At 46.3% G+C, this 22,371-nt stretch overlaps 1 protein-coding gene across 1 annotated transcript in view; it reads left to right on the forward strand.

Annotated features, from left to right (window-relative positions):
• The window catches only part of megf6a (multiple EGF-like-domains 6a), a 41,068-nt gene extending 21,589 nt beyond the window's left edge, over positions 1-19,479 (forward strand). Inside the window, exons 4-34 of the mRNA XM_018736505.2 lie at positions 2,162-2,284; positions 2,619-2,741; positions 2,970-3,107; positions 3,981-4,100; positions 4,277-4,399; positions 4,721-4,894; positions 5,209-5,340; positions 5,422-5,550; positions 5,899-6,027; positions 6,665-6,799; positions 6,968-7,102; positions 7,339-7,464; positions 9,798-9,929; positions 10,170-10,298; positions 10,860-10,991; positions 11,479-11,607; positions 11,723-11,851; positions 11,952-12,080; positions 12,851-12,979; positions 14,199-14,327; positions 14,573-14,701; positions 14,788-14,916; positions 15,030-15,161; positions 15,248-15,376; positions 15,480-15,608; positions 15,981-16,109; positions 16,694-16,822; positions 17,005-17,133; positions 17,668-17,796; positions 18,093-18,221; positions 18,535-19,479. Coding sequence (XP_018592021.2) covers positions 2,162-2,284; positions 2,619-2,741; positions 2,970-3,107; positions 3,981-4,100; positions 4,277-4,399; positions 4,721-4,894; positions 5,209-5,340; positions 5,422-5,550; positions 5,899-6,027; positions 6,665-6,799; positions 6,968-7,102; positions 7,339-7,464; positions 9,798-9,929; positions 10,170-10,298; positions 10,860-10,991; positions 11,479-11,607; positions 11,723-11,851; positions 11,952-12,080; positions 12,851-12,979; positions 14,199-14,327; positions 14,573-14,701; positions 14,788-14,916; positions 15,030-15,161; positions 15,248-15,376; positions 15,480-15,608; positions 15,981-16,109; positions 16,694-16,822; positions 17,005-17,133; positions 17,668-17,796; positions 18,093-18,221; positions 18,535-18,611 — 3,995 coding nt within the window. The 3' untranslated portion in view covers positions 18,612-19,479. The remainder of the gene's footprint in view (positions 1-2,161; positions 2,285-2,618; positions 2,742-2,969; positions 3,108-3,980; positions 4,101-4,276; positions 4,400-4,720; positions 4,895-5,208; positions 5,341-5,421; positions 5,551-5,898; positions 6,028-6,664; positions 6,800-6,967; positions 7,103-7,338; positions 7,465-9,797; positions 9,930-10,169; positions 10,299-10,859; positions 10,992-11,478; positions 11,608-11,722; positions 11,852-11,951; positions 12,081-12,850; positions 12,980-14,198; positions 14,328-14,572; positions 14,702-14,787; positions 14,917-15,029; positions 15,162-15,247; positions 15,377-15,479; positions 15,609-15,980; positions 16,110-16,693; positions 16,823-17,004; positions 17,134-17,667; positions 17,797-18,092; positions 18,222-18,534) is intronic.
• The last annotated feature ends 2,892 nt before the right edge of the window (positions 19,480-22,371 follow it).

The following is a 22,371-nucleotide window of genomic DNA, read 5'->3' on the forward strand; positions in this document are numbered from 1 at the left end:
TGTTTACTGTTCGTGTCTAGTATTCCTAAGTATCAGTGATCAATAGCAAGTTGAAGAGAAGTGCATATGTTTATGGAATAAATTAGTCGGCAATCTGCTCCGAGATTGTTGAGACAAGGTGTTTTCATTTTCTTTTTAAATTGGCTATAACTTTAATGTAGCTCAAAGTTAATGAAAAACATTAAAATAAATTCTTAACTGACTGACTTCACTTCAGTCTTGGCCAAGATTGTTACAGAACCAAGCCAGAAACTAAACCAATTTATTTTAAGCTTCTATTGATTGTCACTTACTGGTAAAGGTGACTTTAATCTAACAAACAAATCAATTTATGAACACACTATTGGTCCCACCTGTGTTCATAAGCAGAGAAGCCAGTGTAAAGAAATGACACATAACGGTGCCGTATAACCGGGACCTTCTGTTTTGTCCACTTATTTTTTCACTACTCAGAGGTGACAAGAGAAACAGATTCAAACAGTTCATAGGTAAAAAACTGATATTATATGAGCAGTGGAGCTGCAGGCTGCTCCTGGGCCCCTAGTTCTAAGTCATGCTCAGTGTTGTTGATTCAGTCAAATGTGATTTCAGCCATATTAGGGGGGCGCAGTGGGCTTGTCCAAATCCTACTCTCTGGGGGGTCTAGGGTTTGAGTCCTGCATGGGGTGCCTTGCGATGGACTGGCATCCCGTCTTGGGTGTCTCCCTTGTCCCCTGTGTTACCGGGTTAGGCTCCAGGTTACTGCGTCCTGCTTTGGGACAAGCGGTTTCAGACAGTGTGTGTGTGTGTCCTACATCACCTCCCACTGCTATACACAGCTCATGCTGTCCTGTCACACACTCCCCCAGAAGAAGCCGTCCTCAGCAGGGACTTTGTGCTTCCAATAAACCGATCTATGCAGCTGGTACTCCTCAGATTGCTCTGTGCAACATTTTTTCATGGTCATAACAAAATTATAAAAATGAAGGAATCCATGTAACCAGTCATTGTCAGGTGGAAAAGTTATGTTTTCATGTGTGTTAAAATTTCAGACCCTCAATTTATCATGGCAGGGAGTTTCCATTGTGATATGAGTTTACATTTAATTATTTACCTGATGCTTTTCTCTAAAGCAACTTACAACTGTTTACCAGTTTACACAGCTGAACAATTTTGGGTAAGTACATTGCTCAAGGGTACTACAGCTTGGAATCAAACATGCCACCTTTGCATCCAAAGGCAACAGCTCAAACCACTACACTACACAGTTGTCACATGGTAAAAACCGTTTATACCATGTTTGTATTTACTGTACATTGTCTATGCAGTGTGTATCTGTACATTTTGATAAAGTGAGTGTTGTGTAGAGAATGATTCACAAACGATGACTGAGGAGCAGCAGACATGACATGATGATATTTGGATATCCGACCTTGGTCCACATCCTGTCCTCAATCCATCCATCATCCTGCACCCCTAGGGCCCCCCACCCTGCAATGGTGGCCTGTTGAAGAGTCCAGCATGTCTCTGCAACTACAATGCTGGAGCCTCAATTAACATCTTCAGTCCAAAGTACCCAGCAGGGATGGAAAAAAAACCTTGAGCTCCTTCCAGCTCCCTGGGTACAGGAACATGGAACCGATTTCAGCATGCTGAGAAATCCCACTGCTTTTCTACCACTATTTGAATTGCTGCCCCTTGAAATGATCCAAATAGCATAATGAGATTTTTATTCAAAATAACTTGCATAAATCACTCTTTTATATTCCTTAATTAATTTTTGTTGTGTTTCTTGCTCAAGAGTTCAGCAGTTGACCTCATGTTGGGATTTGAACCACATAACTTTGGTCACAAGGCGCAGTAGCAAGGGACTAGGAAATGTTTGGGGTCTACACAGGGTGTGGAAATAAGAGGCAAATTAAGGAAGAATTTAATGCAGCTAAGACTTAAACTTTACTTTTCAAAAGCACAGTTCCAGAATTTCAAGGCATTTCCGAAGTAAACCCTTTATGATGTCCTCAAAGGCCGTGTTACAGGTGACATTGAGCTGAAGGTATATTTTGGAGTGAAACTGCATAAGACCCATAAACACCAACATCTGGCATCCTGTGTAAGCAGATGGCACCATGTGCCCTTGTGTGTTTATGTGTACATTTCACACTGTGTTCCCCCCATGTTCCAGCACGGAGCTCCTGTGCCAGCGGTAATGGTGGCTGCGATCACATATGCCGGAATGACGGAGGGCGTGTGCGCTGTGAGTGCCGACCCGGCTACAGGTTGGCGGCCGGGGCCAGGAGGTGCGAAGGTGAGTCCACGTCCCGAGGACCTGCAGTGGTCAGCTCCCTGCAGCAGAGCACCACTTACACACTCCTCATCCTGTATTGGTTTTTGGCCTTTTGGGGACCCTTAAATTTTCCTTGGTTGGCTGCGTGGAAAGTGCTGCGGAGTGTTTTTCATTGGGAGCAGAACCCAAGACACTGTGGCCAGCTCTGGAACCAAGGACCCAACGGAGCAGTTCCAGTACGCTGTCAGCGTCCACGCTTAGCTTGCTTTGGCTGGCCCGACGAGGCCATCACATAAGGTGGCGATGATGATGAAGATTTCTTGGTTTACATGGTCCAAAAATGTGTGTGTTTCAGACTTGGATGAATGCCGAACGGGTCAGGCGGCATGTGTTCATGGCTGCCGCAACACTCCAGGCTCCTACGTCTGTGTCTGCCACCCTGGGTACGAGCTGGGCACAGATAGCAGGCAATGCTACCGTAAGTCGACATCTATGGAGGGGGTATATGTACACCCCCCCCTTTTACATTTCAGTCATAAAAAGAATATATGCACTCTAAATATGTAATATTTTTAGCCATTATCATTTCTATAAATTTCAGTATGGTATTTTCTGAGGATGGAAGTGCTAGGTTTTCCAAAGGCAGAGTAGTGTCCACTAGGGTGTGGGGTCCATAATGCATGCCCACAGTGTGTCTCTCCAATAGGCATTGAGATGGAAATTGTTGACAGCTGCGAGTCTGGAAACGGCGGCTGTTCGCAGCGCTGCCAGCACTCCACCGCCGGACCTGTTTGTAGCTGTGACCATGGATACCACCTGGACGGCGACCTCAAAACCTGTGTTGGTAGGAGGAGCATTGATGCTGCGCCTGAGCTTTCGAACGTTACTTCTCAGCATCGATCTGTTTGAAACAACAACAGGTGGTGTAGTGATTAGAGAAGCTGTCTTCTACATGCAAGACAAAGGTTTCAATCCTTCCTCCTGCAGTGCCCTTGAGCAAGGTACTAACCCTGAACTGATTCAGCGAAAATTACCCTGGTGTAGAAATAGGTAAATCAGTGTAACTGTGTATAAACATAAGAATGTAAATCACCTCAGATAAAGGTGCTATCTTAATAAACTTTATAATATATGATTATGTTATAAACAAATTGTATAAATCTGAAGAAAACATTTTTTAAGTTTATGACCAGTGATATGCACAGTATCTTGATTTATATTCGATATGTCTACAAAATGCATGCAGCTGATGCTGTGGTTAGTTAAATTTTCAGTTCAATGTACTGTATATTTTACAAAGAGCTCTTCTCAACACTGACAAAGAACACTGAACAACTGAGCAAAAATTACCAAAATGAAAGGAGAAGTAAAGCAGAGAAAGTGGTATACAAACAGGAAACAAGTAAGCCAACTGTCAGCTGAGGAGAGGAAAACAAAAAAAGTCCCAACAACAATAATAATAATAATAATGCTGGGAATGAGCTCTGTGGGTTGGTTCCTGGCCCTTTCAAATAGCATGTGGGTTGTGAGTTCCAGACCACCAAGGCTTCATGGACCACCTGGGCTGAACTGAGCCTGCCTGCCTCTCCTCACACACCTCAGACTGGTTATTTCTGAGCAAACCCACACAGTCCAAGAGCAGTAAACCCCCTCCAGATGTCCAGAAACACATCAGTTTACTGTGTAAGTTCTCACACGGACTCCGTGTCTTTCCCAGACCTAGATGAGTGTGGGGAGAGCAGCTGCTGCGAGCAGGACTGTACCAACTACCCCGGGGGGTACGAGTGCCACTGCCGGGCAGGGTACCGTCTCAACTCCGACGGTTGTGGCTGTGATGGTATAGTACAGTAAAGTATAGTACAACATAGTACATAATACAGTGTCTTTAAATGTAACGCATACAAAGCAGTTACTCCCCTTTATTTTACACATTTTGTATAAACATAATTTGCTAATGAGAAGAATTGAAGGAACCGTCCTGTTTGACACCCTCACGGTGTATAACTTGCGCAGACGTGGACGAGTGTCTCTCGGACAACGGGGGATGCGAGCACACCTGCCGCAACTCCGCGGGGTCCTACCGGTGTCACTGCCACCGGGGGTACCGCCTCGTGGAGGACCGCCACAGCTGCATCCGTAAGTAAAACACCTGCCACGTCCCACAATCCTTTGCTGGTTTTAAATGCTTCTAAGTCCTCGGTTGGGAGAAACTTTCACAGACAGGTGGTCAAAAGCGCAGGACAACTCGAAGGTTGTAGATTCTAGTCCCCTAAGCAAAACGCCTTAATTTTCTGCAGATCGTCTTGGATCTTTACACCCAAATTTGATTACAGTTAATTGATCTCTCTGAGTTGAACTCATCCCTCAGATTCTACTGTATGGGATGTTATAAGTTGAAGTTAAAGGTTGCTAAGGCGATGAGCACCATTTTCAGTGACATGATGCTCTCTTCCCCAGCGCTGGGCTCTACCGTTGAGGAGCTGTCCCACCGTGTGGTCGTGGAGCAGTGGCCGCCCCAAATCACCCTGCTTCAAGAGCCTGGGCCATCGCAGCTGGACCTGGAGCGCTACGACGACTACGAGGAGGGTCTGGGGGAGCTCCGGGCTGAGAGTATCCTCTCTGAAGCATTTGGTATGACCTTGCAGCTGTCCACAGGAGTACTGTATTTACCCGCTGTGCCTCCTTGCCAGTTATGTTGCATCTGATTGCATCTGGTTATATCTGGACTTATGTAGTCATTTTTATAGCCACATACTAGTATTCTCTAAAAAATCACCATCATACAACCTACAGGACTGTTATAGGATTTTTATATGACGGTAATTGCTTCAAAGAATGTCCATTTAAAGGTTTCAGAGGACACCTCTGAACAGGGACGGCTGGTAGACAAACAGGAGAGTGTGACTGACTTTATGACCACGTTTTATGTTCCTTTGTATTTCCAGTGTGCCTGAACCAGACCTTCGGCCATGACTGCAGCCTGACATGTGAGGACTGCGTCAACGGTGGCGTGTGCAATGCCGAGGGCGACGGATGCGAGTGTCCCGACGGCTGGACTGGCATCGTGTGCAATCAGAGTGAGCTATCCCAACAGAACCAAGAATCTCAGTCCTTAACCGCTGCGCTACCTGCTGACCGGACATTTCTCTGCTTCACAGCCTGCCCAGATGGCACCTTTGGAAAGAACTGCTCCTTCAACTGTAAGTGCAGGAATGGGGGCACATGTGACCCGGTGAGCGGCTCATGTCGCTGCCCACCCGGGGTCAGTGGAGATTTTTGCCAAGACGGTGAGTGACACAATGGGTTTAAGTGTTGTACTAATTAATTAACACTTTAATGTAATTCTAGCTGTTGTCGCTGTATGAACTATATTCCTATTTACATACATATATATATTTTATTGTAATAGAACCCCGTTTTTGTCAGTAACTATTCATAATTACTGACCGAACCATAATGTATCTTTGGTGTGTTTGAGAAGTAATCTTATTCCTTTGTTACTGTGAAAAGCAATATTATTACAATAGGGATATACCATACCCAGCCCTGTTAACAATATTTGTCAGATAACACAGCGTGTGAATTCTTTGTAACCTCTCCTGTACTGATTCCATAAGGTGTCATTTTGTCTGCAGGGTGTCCAAAGGGCTTTTTTGGGAAGCACTGCAATAAGAAGTGTAACTGCGCCAATAATGGGCGGTGCCACCGCACCTATGGAGCATGCCTCTGCGATCCGGGGCTTTACGGGAGGTTCTGCCACCTCCGTGAGTATCTTGACCGACTGCTCTTTCTTCCCCCGCCCATCATACACTCATGCTTTGTTCCTTGTTCTTTTTTTCAGTCTTTCGTTGTTACTTTTAAATTATCAGTGTTCCAGTGTCAGTATTGTCAGTGTTCCTTGGTCAGTGTTACATTGTTAGTTTTCCACTGGCAGGATTCATTGATCAGTGTTCTGCTGCAAGTATTGATTGATTAGTGTTGCACTGTCAGTGTTCCACTGTCAGATTCCTTAGTCATTTTTTGTTAGTCTCCTATTGTTAGTATACCATGGTCAGTTGTCATTGGTCAGTGTTCCATTGCCAGCCTTTTTTTTGTCAGTATTCAGTTGACAGTGATCCGTTGTCATACACAGTCAATATTTATTGATTGGTCTTTCATTGTAGGTATTCTAGTGTGTTCAGGTGTCAGTCTTTCATTGTCGGTGTTCCCTGGTCTGTGTTTCATTGTTCTTGTTCCTTAGTCTGTGCTCTATAGTCAGTGCTTCTTGGTCAGTGTTCTTTCCGTCATTCATGCTGCTTCTGCGTTTTGTTCTGAAATTGTGGGTTATCATCTGTATAGGAAGCCGCCTGTCACTGTCCCCGTGTTATTTACCCCCTCCTTGCTTCCATCCGGTCTCTGCAGCATGTCCCAAATGGACCTTTGGGCCAGGCTGTTCTGAGGAGTGCCAGTGCGTTCAGCAGAACACCCTGGAGTGCCACCGTCGCCATGGGAACTGCATTTGCAAGTCTGGTTACCAGGGGAAGACATGTGGAGAGAGTGGGTGCAGCTTGTACATTGACCTGTCCACCTACTTTAACTTCACTTCATCTTCCCTTAGAGGATGTACCATGGCCTCGGCATAATGTTATTAGTTACTTGGTTAACAAAAACACAAGTCCATGTATACACTTCTCTCACTGGTGTCTTCAAATCTCTCCCCTGCAGGGTGCAACGCTGGCTTCTATGGCCTGGGGTGCAAGAGCAAGTGTGAGTGTTCCCTCGGTGTGTCCTGTGATCATGTGACGGGGGTCTGTCTGCGCCTGTGCCCAGCTGGTCTCCAGGGGCCTGACTGTGACCAAGGTGGGTACCAAAGACCAATGAGAGGCCAGTGGCTTCTCATCACAGAAACTGATCAGGATATATTGCTGATACCTAATGTGAAATAATGTTAATTGCAGGAGGCCCCACTAAAATGGTCCAAATCGGGCCCTGCAGTTACTAAACCCAGCCTTGCTGCTGATGTGTTCCCTTGCCGGTTGTGTGATGTAACCAGGTTGCGTAAGGTGACCAGGTCCCTTTGTAACCCCCCCACACAGACTGCATCGAGGGCACTTACGGGACAGGGTGCGCTCAGTCCTGCCAGTGTTCTGGGGCGCCGTGTGACCCGGTGACCGGGAGCTGCCACTGCCCCGCAGGGTTTACAGGAGACCGCTGTGAAAAAGGTAAGGAGGGGGCTAGATCAGACAGTTAAGGCTTGGGGTCATAGAATTAGAGTCTTTCTGAGTTCTGTACCATCTTCATACTCTGAAATGTGCTGTTCCTGAGAAGTGCTCCCAACCGATTGTGTTACAGGGACACTCATGACCCCTCACAGCTGCCCAAGTGGAAGCCACTTTCATAACATGTTTTTCCCCCAATTCATTCTCAAAGCGCTTTTAATGACTTTCCATTACGTTGTAATTGCTCTCCAGGACGGTGCCCTCAGTCGCAGTTGCACTTTTTGGAGTGGAAAAAAGGAGGGGAGTCCTAGCAGTAAAGAACACGGCGCACGAGAGACTTTAATCTGAGCCGAGTTCACCTCTGTCTTAACCTGAAACCGCAGATTCTCTTTAAAAATCGCTCATGGAATAGTGAAGTCCCAGAATGCAGTGCTAAGTACATCAGGACGTCTTGCAGCAAGTGGCACTCGGTGGAAACAGAGAGAAGAATGTGCAATGAGCCAAATCCCTTAGCTCCCTGCTGCTCTTAAAAGCAGGAAATATAATTTGTACTTCAGTTTCTTACTCGTTTTACTTTTTTTTTTCACTTTTATGTACACTATATTTAGACGTCTTTTCCTGGACAAAAACGGTTTTAACTACCTTGCAAACAGACGAATGTCAGATCAAATTGGACCATAACTCTTAGAATCACAAATGGCTGAAGATGAGAAGATGAGGTTCTCTCAAAAAAGCGACGATGGTTGGAAATGTTGGAGGAAGAAGAAGAGGTTCATCAGCAATCAAGCGGATGGACAATGGACCAGACCCTGTGAGAGTCTGGCCAGCAGAGAGGAACTCACTGCAGCCAAGGGCGAATTATAGTATAATATCTAAACTAGTTGACCATGAGTGCCTGAAACTAAACAAAATTATCTTCTCAGACATTTTACAAATAGAAAAATTAGATGCCATTCTTTACATAAAACATTTTTTACCCCCTTCTCAAGCAATGACGGGGCCTCACATGAGAAAAGACCTCCAGACCTCATCTGAACTGTTGGAGGACCTACAATGGACATACCCCTTTGAACAGTGAGGGACACAAGTGGAGGACTCAACATTCTGGAAGGACTCTGCTAAATGGTCACCAAACTCTGACCTCAACTTGACGGCACTCAACAGCAACAAAGCAACATCTTCTAAAGGAGATAACAATAGAAGCATCATGGGAATGGAACCAGTTTTCCCACTTTTTCTCCACTCCTATATGTGAACTTGTGCCTCATCTATCAACCTGTGATGGCACACGTGCTCCCAGCATGCCTTTTTCTTACCAGCAGGTTCACTATTGTCCTCATGATCAGTCTCAGTGTAACCCACAGGGACTGTAGATGGCAGCATCTGACCTGTTACTTTAGTTGTTCATGTTCTCTTTGAGGCACATTGTGCGACTGGTGGAGACCGGAGCTGTCCTCAAGCTTTATTCTTCATAGTATAGAGAGATCGATCCCTGTCATCTGTATCATTATTCTGAGCGCACGACAGTCATCGGTCCAGCCGGTAATAATGATCCAAAAGAATGCCCGACGCCAACCCTGTTCGGTTCCCTGAATGTGGAACTGAGCTCGATGATCTACTCTGATTGTTCTGAATTTCTGATTCCACACCACACGCTCTTGTCTGATTCTGTCTGGAAAATGCTAAGCCGGGCCGATTTGTGGCTCCGGTTCTGACGGGAACGCTGAATCAGCGCCGCTTACCAGTAAATGTTAGCGGTACATCACTGCGTATCCAGGGTTTTGAGTGCGGGGCGGTTCTTTGACTGTAACCAATTTAAATGTTGGCTAACAGTGGGCAGTAAGTGGTGTAGTGGTTAAAGAACTTGGCTTTTCAGCAAAAGATTGCTGCCAGGAGGGAAACTTCTGTGGTTTCTTTGAACGTGTGATTAATATTAAATCCATCCATCCTTTACCAAAAACCGCTTATGCAATGCAAGACTGTAGTGGTCCAGAGTCTATCCCAGATAGCATAGGGTAAGAGGTGGGCACACCCTAGATGGGGCACCAGTCTATCACAGGGCAATAAGACATACTCGTTCACTTGCACATGCACACATTATGAGCAATTTATAATCACCTAAAACATATGTCTTTGAAGTGTGGGAGAAAACCAGAGCACCTGGTTAAGACCAGCTAAGCCTAAAGCACCTTTAAAAACATGTATAGAGCCAAGTATGTCTCCAAATATGCTCTGGTATCAAGGAACCCATACAGCACTGGTTCATTTCACTGGGGCTTGAACCAACAACATCCTGGTTACATGTGCAGCTTCCTGTCTTCATTGGCTCTGTACAGAGTGTGAGGATGGGCGCTGGGGACCAGGCTGTAGGGGACTCTGTCCAGTGTGTGAGAACCATGGTGTCTGCAACAAGAGCGATGGTACCTGCCACTGCCAGCCAGGGTACCTGGGCACACTTTGCCAGAGTGGTGCGTCACTGCGCATGTGTCTGTCTTACTGTCCACCTCTCTTTGTCCCTGTCCTCTCTTCATGCATGTCTCAAGTATGTTAATGTATCAGTAGCACTTATCTCCATATCTCATATCTCCAGTATGTCCCCATTAGTGTCCATAAATGTGGTTCCGGTGACACATTAGGTGTTAAAATACCGGTGATGAGGACGCCCCCCCTTGTGGACACAGTGGACATAGTCGTTTTTGTGTTTCCAGCATGCCCACTGGGGCGTTTCGGCCTGGGTTGCCAACTGCGCTGCACATGCGAGAATGGCGGACGCTGCCATCATGTTACCGGGCGCTGCACGTGTGGCCCCGGTTGGACGGGACCCCATTGCAGGACAGGTAGGCCTCCTGCAGCGCCGCCCTGCTGGAAGGAGTGCAGTGGTGCCCAGACTGCCATGGTTCATGTTAAGTAGTTATTCAGAATTCTTTTTTTTTTTTTTACCCTAACCCAATTATATACCTGGACATTTTCCCCAAACAGGTAGACTCCTTTAAATCTCCTTTACCATCAGTTACATTTTTTCAGAAGTCATTAAATTAATTAAAATTGTCACTGACATATGATCCTTGCAGTTATACATTGACTGCAGCATTTACCTGTCTTTGTTTCACATTTCAATTTCTGTTCCATATTAAGCATTCTCATATCTAGTCAGGAGCAGGTAGTGTGGAGAGGTGCCGTAGCGCTTAGGGCTGATGCCCGGCAATCTGAAGGTTATTAGTTTAAATCCCTGTTCCTGCTGTAGTACCCTGAAATGATAGAGTAAGAATACGTTGCTGTATAATTGGGAAATCATTGAAAGCTGAATATGTTACACTGTAAGGATAAGACTAAATAGAGGGTGAGATGCTGATGCGCTCTGAGATAGATCGGTGAATGTCTTCCTGTTGCCATGGCAGCCTGTGATGCTGGTCGCTGGGGGCCGGACTGTACCAAGCGGTGCGACTGCAGGACCAGCGACGGCAGCTGCGATCCAGTGACCGGGAGGTGCAGCTGCGAGGCAGGATTCACGGGATCACGCTGTGAACAGAGTACGTGTGCCGGAGGGGGGTGGGGTCTGTACTTCCACAGTGCAGATGACACACATCGCATGGTTTCCAAACTCACATTCATGCAGGCCTGTGCAGATTTTGCCCTAGTTGCATTTTCTTCTTTTGTTTTGTGTTATTTCGACATTACTGATTTATTATTAATTTATTCTAATACTGTGATGGACCCCCGTCCTGTCTGCCGTGCACCCTACCTTTGCCCTGCTTCCATGATAAGCTCCGGACCTCTGGGAAGCAGCACTGGGTAATCAGTTGATGAAAATGGAAAAAAAAAACTATACACATAAATCATCTTGTCATTTTCTTGGATTTTTTATTTTTTTTTAAATCCCAGCACTAATATGCTTTTAATAATAATTGCTTCTCTTTATGAGAAACATTCAGTAAGCAGTAGTGCACTGATTGATACCGAGGACATGTGAAAGTGTGTGGAGTGTTACTGTCTGATCTGAATGTTCTTCCCCCTCAGAATGCACCCCGGGGCTGTTTGGAGTGGACTGCCGGCATCGCTGCCAGTGTGACAACGGGGCGGTGTGTGACCATGTGAGTGGCGCCTGCACCTGTGGTGCAGGCTGGACTGGCACTTACTGTGAGAAAGGTGAGAGCATCCTCAGGTGGTCAGGGATTGACTGCTGACGTGACTTTGGCGATGTAACCTCATATGCTGTTTGTGTGTTTTTGTGTTTTTGTGTGTTTGAACTGCCCCCCTACAGCCTGCCCTGATGGATTCTATGGGTTGGATTGTCAGTGGAAGTGCGAATGCCAGAACGGGGGCAGGTGCGACCATCGCACTGGGGTGTGTCACTGCCCCGCCGGCTGGGTGGGCTCACACTGTGACCTTGGTGAGTTCCAGGTGGGCATCGGCAGGGTGGTGTGTGTATAACCTGCACAAACCAGTGCGAGAACCACTTTCCCCTCCCTTTCCTGTGTGCCATTCTGCAGCATGTTCACCTGGTTACTATGGTGATGGCTGCAACTCCACCTGCGACTGCTACAATAATGCCAGCTGTGAACCAATCAGCGGGCGGTGCCACTGTTCACCTGGGTGGACCGGGCCAAGCTGTCAGCAAGGTAATCTGTGTGTTTGTGTGTGAATAACTTGGTTTCCTCCAGTGATGGATGCCTTGAAAAAAATTGTGTTCTTGACTCAGTTAAAGTGAATACAACTAAACACACAGCATAAGTGTGAGCTGAGCGCCAATACCCTCCACAGCCAGTTTCACACACTCATGGCCATTCTGGCATCGGAGCAGAATGATTGACAGCACCAGTCAATTGTTTGAGTACACTTGGGTGGTACCTGTGTGGTACAACGTGGACGGGGGAGTGAAAGCAAAGCCACAAAAAAAGTGTCCTACATCTCTGGGAATAGCTGCGCAACAGCTGGGAGGACATGGAGCCTCAGTATTGTCAACTGAATGCACTTCTTCTGTTTGTTTAGCAGATACTTTTCTCCAAAGCGACACGCAGATCAGAGTAAACGAAAGTGCATTCCTCCAACAGACAAGAGCTGTAGACACAGACATGTCCAACAGCGTTATTTTTGACAGCACTCGTGTGGCTGCACGTAGAACTGACAGGAAACATGGAGGTGATGGTGACAGATGCTGTGAGGGAAATTTATGGAGCTGTGAGGAGAGAAATGGGTCTGAAAGAGATGAGTTTTCAGACCCTGCTTGATGTTGAGAGGGATTCAGCAGTTCTGAGGGACAACTCGTTCGGAAGCCGAGTTGGGGAGAGCAAGTCCAACAGTTTTCCGCTCCTCCAGCCGAGAGAGCTGCGGTTTGCGGTTGCAACTTGAGGCCCATAAACAAATGGCTGCGGCCTGCCCTGTTTCCCAGAATGCTCGGCTGGTTTCCACGGGGCAAACTGCCACCAGCGATGTCTGTGCCAGAATGGGGCGGCTTGCGACAGGGTCACTGGGCGATGCTCCTGCCCCAGCGGATGGACTGGAGTGGCCTGCGAGCTAGGTAAGTGACACACTGCTGATACACACACACACACACACACACACACACACACACACACAGAGTCAATAAGTTACACTGTTAATAAAGTTGTGAATAGGGACTAACAGGTAGCACCGGTGCCTCATATTTCTTGGGCTGTGGTTTCAGATGGAGGTTCAAATCCAACTCTGTTTGACCTTCCTTCAGTCTGTGTGGTGGGTGCATGTTCTCTCTGTGTTCGTGTGGGTTTCCTGCAGGTGCTCTGGTTTCCTCCCACAGTTCAAATACATGTGTTTCAGGTGTATTGGTGACTCTACATTTCTTTGTGTGTGTGAGTATGATTCCCCTGTGACGGACTGGCAACCCACCCCAGGTGTTCCCTGTCTCATGCCCTATGGATCCAGGATATACTCTGGACCACCGCAACCCTGCGCTGGACAAACACTTAATTGATGAATGTACTATATGTGAATATGTTTCATATACATCACCTAGGTGGCACTACTGCACGACCTTTGCAAACGTAAAGCGTGCTGTGATGAAATGGGCTCGGCGGATGAGCTCAGGACGATCACGGTGCCTTTGGTTGGCAGCAGAACTGCTACATTTGCGCAATTGGAAGCCGAATGCGGCGTGCGACTCCCCCTGTGAATGGGCAAAGCACTATTACTACTGAAGCGCTGAAAAGTGGCTGAGCCCCCAGTCGCAGTGCTAACGCGGAACAAATGTCCATAAAAACCCCTTTTTTCAGAAATGAATCCCGTCTCCTTCATTCCCACCACTGGAAATAATTAAAAAGAAAAAGAGTGGAAGAGCGGAATGGAAATACATGCTGTGCGGAGCTCCACATCGCTACGTTTCCCCCTTTCTTCGGTCTCTGCACTGTTGCACGTTATTATTTGTGCCACGTCCTGTCATACAAAAATGGTAATATCTTGTTTTGATGTTGGCCTGACTTCCAAGAAGGAGCTGAACGAGTGGAGAAGGAAACATTTTTTTGTACAGCAGCACCATTCCAGCACCGCCATAAACTGAACAGCTGTATGGTAAAATCTAAGCAACACGGTGATTTTCAAAACTGAATTATTCTCTGTAGTATTTATTTTAAAAACATATGGAACTGACACTTTTGTCCAAAACTGACTTAAAACATTAGAAAATTACCTTTGCAGTGATTTACCATTGGGTAATTTTTACTGTGTCAACTGAAGGTAAGGGATTCTCTTCCTACCCCCGATAGAGTGCGCCGAGGGCCGGTTTGGACCCAACTGCCAGAATCGGTGTCGGTGTGAGAATGGCGGTCAGTGTGACCGCAGGACCGGCCAGTGCACCTGTCGACCAGGCTGGGTTGGAGATCGTTGTCAGACCGGTGAGTAGCACAGCTGGCCTGCTGATTACAACTGGTTGAGACATGAAGGACATAGGTTTGAGTCCCACCTCCTGCTGTTGGACCCTTGATAAAGGTACTTGAATCCACACAGCAAAAAACCATGCTGTATAAATGAGTAAATCCCTGTAAGTAGCTAAAGGCTGGTCAGTTTCCTTTGCCTGCATGTGCTGCTCAGTGTTTGATGTGATGAACCCGTGTCCCTCTATGTGTTTACTGATGAGCAGCGTGTGCGGTGGGCTTCTATGGCCCGGGCTGTATGGAACGGTGTAGGTGTGAACACAGCGCCCCCTGCCATCACGTCACTGGGACCTGCCGCTGCCCTCCGGGCTGGAGGGGGTCTGTCTGTGAGAAAGGTGAGTGTGTGAGTGCTGGATATGGCGCCCCCTGCTGGTCACTTGTTCAGATTGCCCAGCGCCACGCTGTGTGTTATGTGTTCCAGCATGTTTGCCTGGGACGTACGGGGACGGCTGCGAGCAACGCTGCTCCTGTCCCCACGACACCTCCTGCCACCACGTGTCCGGGGAGTGCGGCTGCCCTCCTGGCTTCACTGGCAACGGCTGCGAGCAGAGTGAGTGACAGGAACGGCGCCCAATCCCTGTTCTGTATTTAGGAGTCGCTGCATCTCGTTGGACGTAAGACATCCTCTTTGCATCCTCGTGATTTTCCACTCTCCCGCCCCAGCCTGTCTGCCTGGTACGTATGGCCTGAACTGCAACCAGGTGTGCCAGTGCTCCGAGGCCAACCAACTGTGCCACCCCGTCACCGGACTGTGCTACTGTGCGCCTGGTTACCACGGTGACCACTGTAAACAAGGTGATTGCTACCTCCTCCAGTTTTTGCTGGAGTTCACCTTGACATGTCACCACTGAGACCAAGGTGACTAATGATGGTCATTGTAGGGTGCGGGGAGGGGCTGTATGGGCCAAACTGCGAGCGCCAGTGCCAGTGCCTGAACCAGGGTGCGTGTCAGTCCACCACGGGCACCTGCACGTGCCCTCCGGGGTACATAGGGGCGGACTGCAGCATCGGTGAGTGCACCTGAGTCCAGTAAGTGCTGTATGCAATCACACGCACACGCACACGCACACGCACACAACAGGCCTTCTCCTGACCCTCCTTTCTCATTCTCAGCATGCCCAACAGGATGGTACGGATCCGACTGTTCCCAGGTGGCGCTGTGCGGAGAGCGAGCGAGGAGTGACCCGGTGACGGGCCGGTGTGTGTGCGCTGCTGGGCGGAGGGGAGCGGCCTGTGATCAAGGTGGGAACATGTGTCAAAGACTTCATCACTCACCTGTACAGAGCACCTTGAAGGCCCTTTGTACAGATGGATATTCAGCTGCAGTTTTCTGAGTTATTGATCTCAAGGGCAAGGTGGTAATACTGGTAGCTCTAATAAACATATTCACTTGAAAAGACTTGTGTGAACTGCAGTTTTTCTCATTTACACTTGATATGGTTTATGGAGCAGTTTATGTTAAGTGCTGTATTCAAAGGGTACAACAACAGGACCCCTCGTGGGATTTGAACTCATAATTCAGAGCACAGCTCCTTTATCACTGCACCCCCAGCTGGCCATGTGTTGCGGTACAACCTCAGTGTGTCTTTGTATGTGTGTGTGTGTGTCCTGCAGTGTGTGCGCAGGGCTGGTTTGGAGAGGACTGCGCTCAGGTCTGCAACTGTAGTAACAGGGGTGTGTGTGATCCTGTCTCGGGGACATGTACCTGTGCTCTGGGCTGGACTGGACGCACCTGTGACACAAGTAAGATGCACAGTGCAAACCAACGCAAATCATGGTTTTCTGATGCACCTACAATAGAATTTAAATGGACTACATTGCATTTTACATTTAAATGATTTCCCACTAGGGGGGCATGATGGCGCAGTGGGTTGGACCTCGTCCTGCTCTCTGGTGGGTCTGGGGTTTGAGTCCTGCTTGGGGCGCCTTGCGACGGATTGGCGTCCCGTCCTGGGTGTGACCCCTCCCCCTCCAGCCTTGCACCCTGTGTTGCCGGGTTAGGCTCCGGCTCCCCCGCGACCCCGTCTGGGACAAGCAGTTCAGACGATGTGTGTAATTTCCCACTTTATCTATCTATCTAAATCTGTTAAAGATGCAGATGCTATTAGTAATAATATGTAGTTAACATAATAAAAATAATTATATAATAATAAAAATAAAGAGCGGTATCATCCTGATGAGGTCAGTTAAAGACCTGCAGAAGGTCACAGCCAGTTGGACTGCAACTTTTGACGTTATAATGTCAGTCATTGGTCATTGTAGAAGGGGCTGTAAATATAAGGGTGTGACACTAATTTCTACCCTTAATGTTCTGTGGAACCTTCCAGAATGTCCAGCAGGACGATATGGTGCCGACTGTCAGCAGCTTTGCGAGTGTCACAAGAACGGCACCTGTGACAGGGTGACGGGCACCTGTCAGTGTCCTCCTGGTTGCTATGGAAACCTCTGCGAACACGGTGAGGCACACGTGCGGGCCCTGGTGACGCGCTTCCAAAATGTAGAAAGGAGTTTTTCTGCTCTTCCAAGGTTTTGTGTGTCCGACTTCCCGTACGTACAAGGCATTCTGGTCAAAAAAGTGTGTGTATGTGTGTGTTTGGTGAGGTCTGATCTGGTTAATCACGCCTGTCTGCGGTTCCAGAGTGCCCCCCTGGATTCCACGGTCTTCAGTGCCAGCTGCCCTGCCACTGCCGGAATGGCGCCCCCTGTCACCCAGTCACCGGCCGCTGTGTCTGTCCCCCCGGGTACCACGGCTCCCGCTGTGACCAAGGTGAGCCGGAGGGTGTGTGGAACACACACTTATCCTACTAGGCAGCTAGTACCTCCTATGTTTTGGAAAAGCTTCCCAGGGGGAGGGAAGGCTAATCCAAAGCGTGACTCATTTGTTCATCTGACACTTTCCTCCAAAGCGACTTCCATTGTTAGCTTTCTGCTCAAAGCTTATTACAGTCATTTATACAGCTGATTGCGTCCGACGCTTCCAGGATAGGCTCCGGTTCACTGCCAACCTTTTCAGGGCGAGCAGTTATTGATATTGGACGGATGGATGTGCAACTAATTAATTTTTACTCTATGAATTCAGGGCTACTACTTTGATCGCAGAATCAGACCCAGGAGCTTCGGTTGCTAAACGACGGCCTTAACGATTATGAGTTGTTTCTAATAAAACAGCTTTTGAGTTGCCTGGATCCCCTACTGGGATGTAAACCAGCAACCAACAGCCTGCGCAGGTCTGTTATTTCTACATGTTTACATCTTTATGTTATCGCTTTTGCACACATATATATTTTTTTCTCCTTCCCAGAGTGTGATCAGGGGCGGTTCGGGTCAAACTGTGCCAATGTGTGTGATTGTGATGGCATGACCCCATGTGACCCTGTGAGTGGCCGCTGCCTGTGCCCCCCAGGGAGGACAGGACCCCGGTGTGACCAAGGTCAGATTTGCATTCCTGATGTCCTCACCACCATACACTGCTTACAGTTGCATCCTTCCTGGACAAGGGGTGTTTCCAGTGTGAGTCCCACATGGGACAATTTCTGTTTAGGAGCCCCAGTGTGTTTTTTTACACAGAGTTCTTTTGAAGAAACTGGCTGCTGTTATTACAGTTAGCCAAGTTATGAATTTTCAAACACGCTGACATTTTCCAGTTTCCAGTTTTGAGCAAGACCCCCTTGATGGAGGGTTTTGATGGGGGTCAGGGTCACGCAGCGCATGCCCTCTGTGTTTCAGACTGTGCAGCAAACCAGTACGGGCCCGACTGCGCGCACACCTGCGAGTGTGGGAACGGGGCGCACTGTAACCCCCGTAATGGTCAGTGCACCTGTCTGCATGGCTGGATAGGACGCACCTGTATGGAAGGTAAAAGGTCCACTGCTGTCCACCCACTGTGTCTCGGCACTGTCTCTTCTGTCTCTATTGTTTATTTTTATTAATTTATTTTTTCATCTGATACTTTTGTCCAAAGCCAGTTACAATTTCAATTTTGAACTCTACTTAATTGATAATTTATCCATTTATACAGCAGGGTAATTTTTACTGTAGCAGTGCAGGGTACATCCCTTGATCAAGGGTGCTGCAGCAGGGGGTGGGATTCGAACTTGGGTGGGGTCTAAATCCTGAACCACCAAAGTCAAAGGAAGACAGATTAACTGTGTTTATTCTACATTTGCAGGTGGACCCCTGAGACCTCCTTACCAGGACCATACAACCGCTAGGAGGCACCAGCCGGAGGAATATGCTCGTGTATAGCGCCACCCTGGTGGCCAGCACAGTCTAGCACCTCAGTCACTCCCCCATCCACAACCTGGTGTGCTGAAGTGAAGGGTGAAGGAAAATGTTGAATTGCCCTGTCAAACATGGGACTTTACTGTGCCGCCGTCAGGTTCTTTGGATACAAAATGCAGTGGAGGGCATAGGAACTGGACTCTCGCGTTCCCAGTTTTCATTAAAAATGTGTTTTGAAGCGATAAGATGATTGACTGATAAAACACACTGGTTCCTGAGAACCAAGGACTTTTATCCACAGAATTTCTGATAATTAAGGGATTATTTTATACGCAGTACATTGATAGAGGACTATGACTGTGATTTATTTATCCGTGTGAAATGTACAACACGCTCAACTTAGAATTGCTTCTAAAATCCCAAAGACATCTCTGTTTTGCTGAGAAAAGGCATAACCTGCTGGGAATACAGTAAGTAAACAGGAAACCTTATAATAAGGGTTATTTACATACAGTTTTTATAAGGGATTTTTTGGTGTTCAATTTATATTGAAAGTTGCACATTTTTCAGTTGTCGTAAATGTAGTTTGTCTTTTATATCTGGATTCTATGCTTAATTAGTTTTTTATTCTGCAAGATATAGTTAACCTGCACCTACAAATCACAGCTTTATTTAGCTGATGTCTTATGCCCTAATGCAGGAGTTGGCAGTGCATGCACACACACACACAAACACACAGATTTTTTTTTAAAAAAAAAAAAACTAATTTCAATTGTTAAATTAATTGGAAAATGCTCTGGGTCCTCATATTGCAAACATCTTGAGTTGCGGACTTTCAAAGAGAAGAATATGTGTATAAAGTCACCTTAATGAATAAGATGTGTGGGCTGATATCACTGCATAGACTTTCATTGGAAGTTGCTTTGGAGAAAAGCGTCTGCTAAATACATAAATGTAATGTATGTAAATGTAATTTAAGGTAGGTCAAACTTACGAAAGCTAAAAATCTTATTATAGCTATATCCAAGACTTTTACAGAACCTACCCTATAAATGAATTGAAGTAAGTTTGTTATTGCACTTATACTGAATGTATAGATAATAAAACAAAGTGACCAGATGCTGACATACATTGCACATATTGTTTCAAGTTAAAAAAAAATCGTCTCATCTGTGGTGTTCTCAGCCTCACACCGCGCGTCCAAATTAGGCTGTATAACACAGGGGCCCTGCATTTGCAACTGGTTGAAGAAATTGAAAAAAATAATAGTGAATTTTTAAAAGTTAAAACTTTATCTGAGCTTTCGAAAGAACATTATCGTGAATAAATTGAGAGACCTCTGTATTACTCACCTTTTATTGATTGGGACATCTAAGATGGACAGTGTCCCATACAGGATGTACCCAACTCAGCTTAATGGCCAGTGTTTCCAGGATAGACTCCGGCCCCACTACGACCCTGACTTGAGCAAACGGTTAAGGAAAGTAAATGAGTGAGTCTGTCATAGTAGTTGGATTTACAAACTAATTGAGTTACAAACAGATTTCCAGTCTCATCTGTATTGGTAGGGTGAGGACCCAGTGTGTGTCTTCACTTTTGACATGTAGGCCGTGTTATAGCATTGTGTGAGTTCAGGGCCTTGACATTCGCAGGTTATAATGCAAAATCTGCAGCTTACCTCAGACCTTCACAACCTTGTGCTGCTGCTGAAGACCAAAAGGCTCATCTGCGGGCTGCCCTGCAAGGAGCCACGTAGAGAAACCCAGAAACCCCGCCGAGAGCGACTTGGCGTTTTACCATACCACACGCCCAGATTGCAAGTGTACCTTGGCCCAAAGTTGGGATACATTGGCCCTCACGGGTGAACCTCAACCATGGTCCAGTGTTGTTCCGCCACCGGTTTTCTTTGGCCTGTTGACCAGCAGGATTTTATCCGTAAAGCAATGCTGGGCCCAAATCTGGCTCGCTTGACTTGATTTTCAACTGACGGTAACCTCACGCTGCCTTGATGTTTGCTGCAAAATATGAAACTGGCCAAGGTGTCCTTGACGTTTGAGTTTGACTGCATGATGACACCTTTTCCACACACTTCTGCACTATTGCTACATGCAAATTTCCAGCACATAATCACAGCAGAGGTCAGATGTCATCCTTTTATCCAGATTTGACTGCAGGCAGCCACTGCACACTCCTCAAACATACACAATGATGTTTCGAAAAGATATTGTGCTGTGTCTCCAATATTAGCTCTCATAATCAGTGACCAGGTGCAATATGTTTCATAAAATTTTCAACTTTGGGGAAGGCTTCATGTATATTGCTGTCTGTCAAAGTTGAAATGCTGTAAGGCCTCTAAAAATCCCTTGTTAATAAGTTATCGTGCTTGAAGTTGTGTCTTTGAAATAACTGCTCATAATTGGTGCTAAAATTTGTTTTTCATTTGTGAAGTTACAATGTGAGAAAGAGGTTATGCAAATATATGTTTTTACAGACTTCTCAGTTCATTGGTATATTTGTTCATCTCTACTTTCTGAGCTCTTATTCCATCCATTACTGTACTTTCGAAGTTTGTAAGAGATTTTTTTTTGGGGTCCCGAATGCACCGTGCAAGAAGAGTTCCCTGTGCAATATGAAAAACATGTCTGAAGGCATCAGGTCCATGTCCAGTTGTTCTAAAAAAATACACTTGTATTACAAAAAGTTATGATTGTTTTTTAAAAAAAAAAAAAAAACAAAGATATGATTTAATTTCAATTTATATTCACAGAGCGCTCTTCTCACATTTATATTATTATCATTATTATTATAACATATGTTTTACTGGCACATTCTTTCTTATAATGTCTGTCTTGCAATGAATGTGACTTACATTAATCTGCCGAGCTAATAGGTGGCAGTAAAGGGCACTCAGTTGGTACAGGGGTGTGCAATCACCTTCATTCAACTCAGTTCCACCATGTTTACAGCTTGTGTAGGGTGTTCCTAAGTGTCGATTGCCAGTGACAAGATGGTAAACGTTTATTCATGTTTATGGCATGAATTGGTCAGCAATCGGCACCGAATAAGAGTTTGTACAAACAGCGTGTTATTATTCTCAGTAAATTTAAGATAGTCTTCATATAGCTTAAAGTTAGAAATATTAAAATAAGTAAATAATTCTTTCAAGCATTTTTTTATTATAACCATGTCAGTTTTTACAGAACCTATGCTGTTATTAAATCCAAGGTCATTGGTTTTTCAAAATTGTCATTCATTGTTACAGGGTTAAAAGTGACTTTGGAGTTACGAACAAAATGAGTTACAAACAGATTTCTGGTCTTGGGGTTGTGCAGTGGGTTGGACTGAGTCCTGCTCTCCAGTGGGTCTGGGGTTCGAGTCCTGCTTGGGGTGCCTTGCGACGGACCGGCATCCCGTCCTGGGTGTGTCCCTTCCCTCTCCAGCCTTGTGCTCTGTGTTGCCGGTTTAGGCTCCGGCTCCTCACGACCCTGTATGGGACAAGTGGTTCAGACTGTGCGTGTGCGTGTGCGTGTGCGAAGGAGGGAGCTTGATGGTTAAGAGAAACAGGCCTGGAGATGGCTGAAGTACCAGGAGAGGCTGTACATAAAGATTCATCACCTGAATTTCTATAGTAAGTTATCCAGCTGGTAAAATCAAAAGCAGTTTTGGACAATAACAATGATTAACAGCACATATACTGGAGCTCTTCCTTCCGCACTCACTCTCATTAGCATAATCCAAACCTTGTAACACCCTTAATCACAGCACCAAAAAGAAGACAAAGTTG

The sequence above is a fragment of the Scleropages formosus genome, chromosome 2 (genome assembly GCF_900964775.1).
Source record: "Scleropages formosus chromosome 2, fSclFor1.1, whole genome shotgun sequence".
Lineage (NCBI taxonomy): Eukaryota > Metazoa > Chordata > Actinopteri > Osteoglossiformes > Osteoglossidae > Scleropages > Scleropages formosus.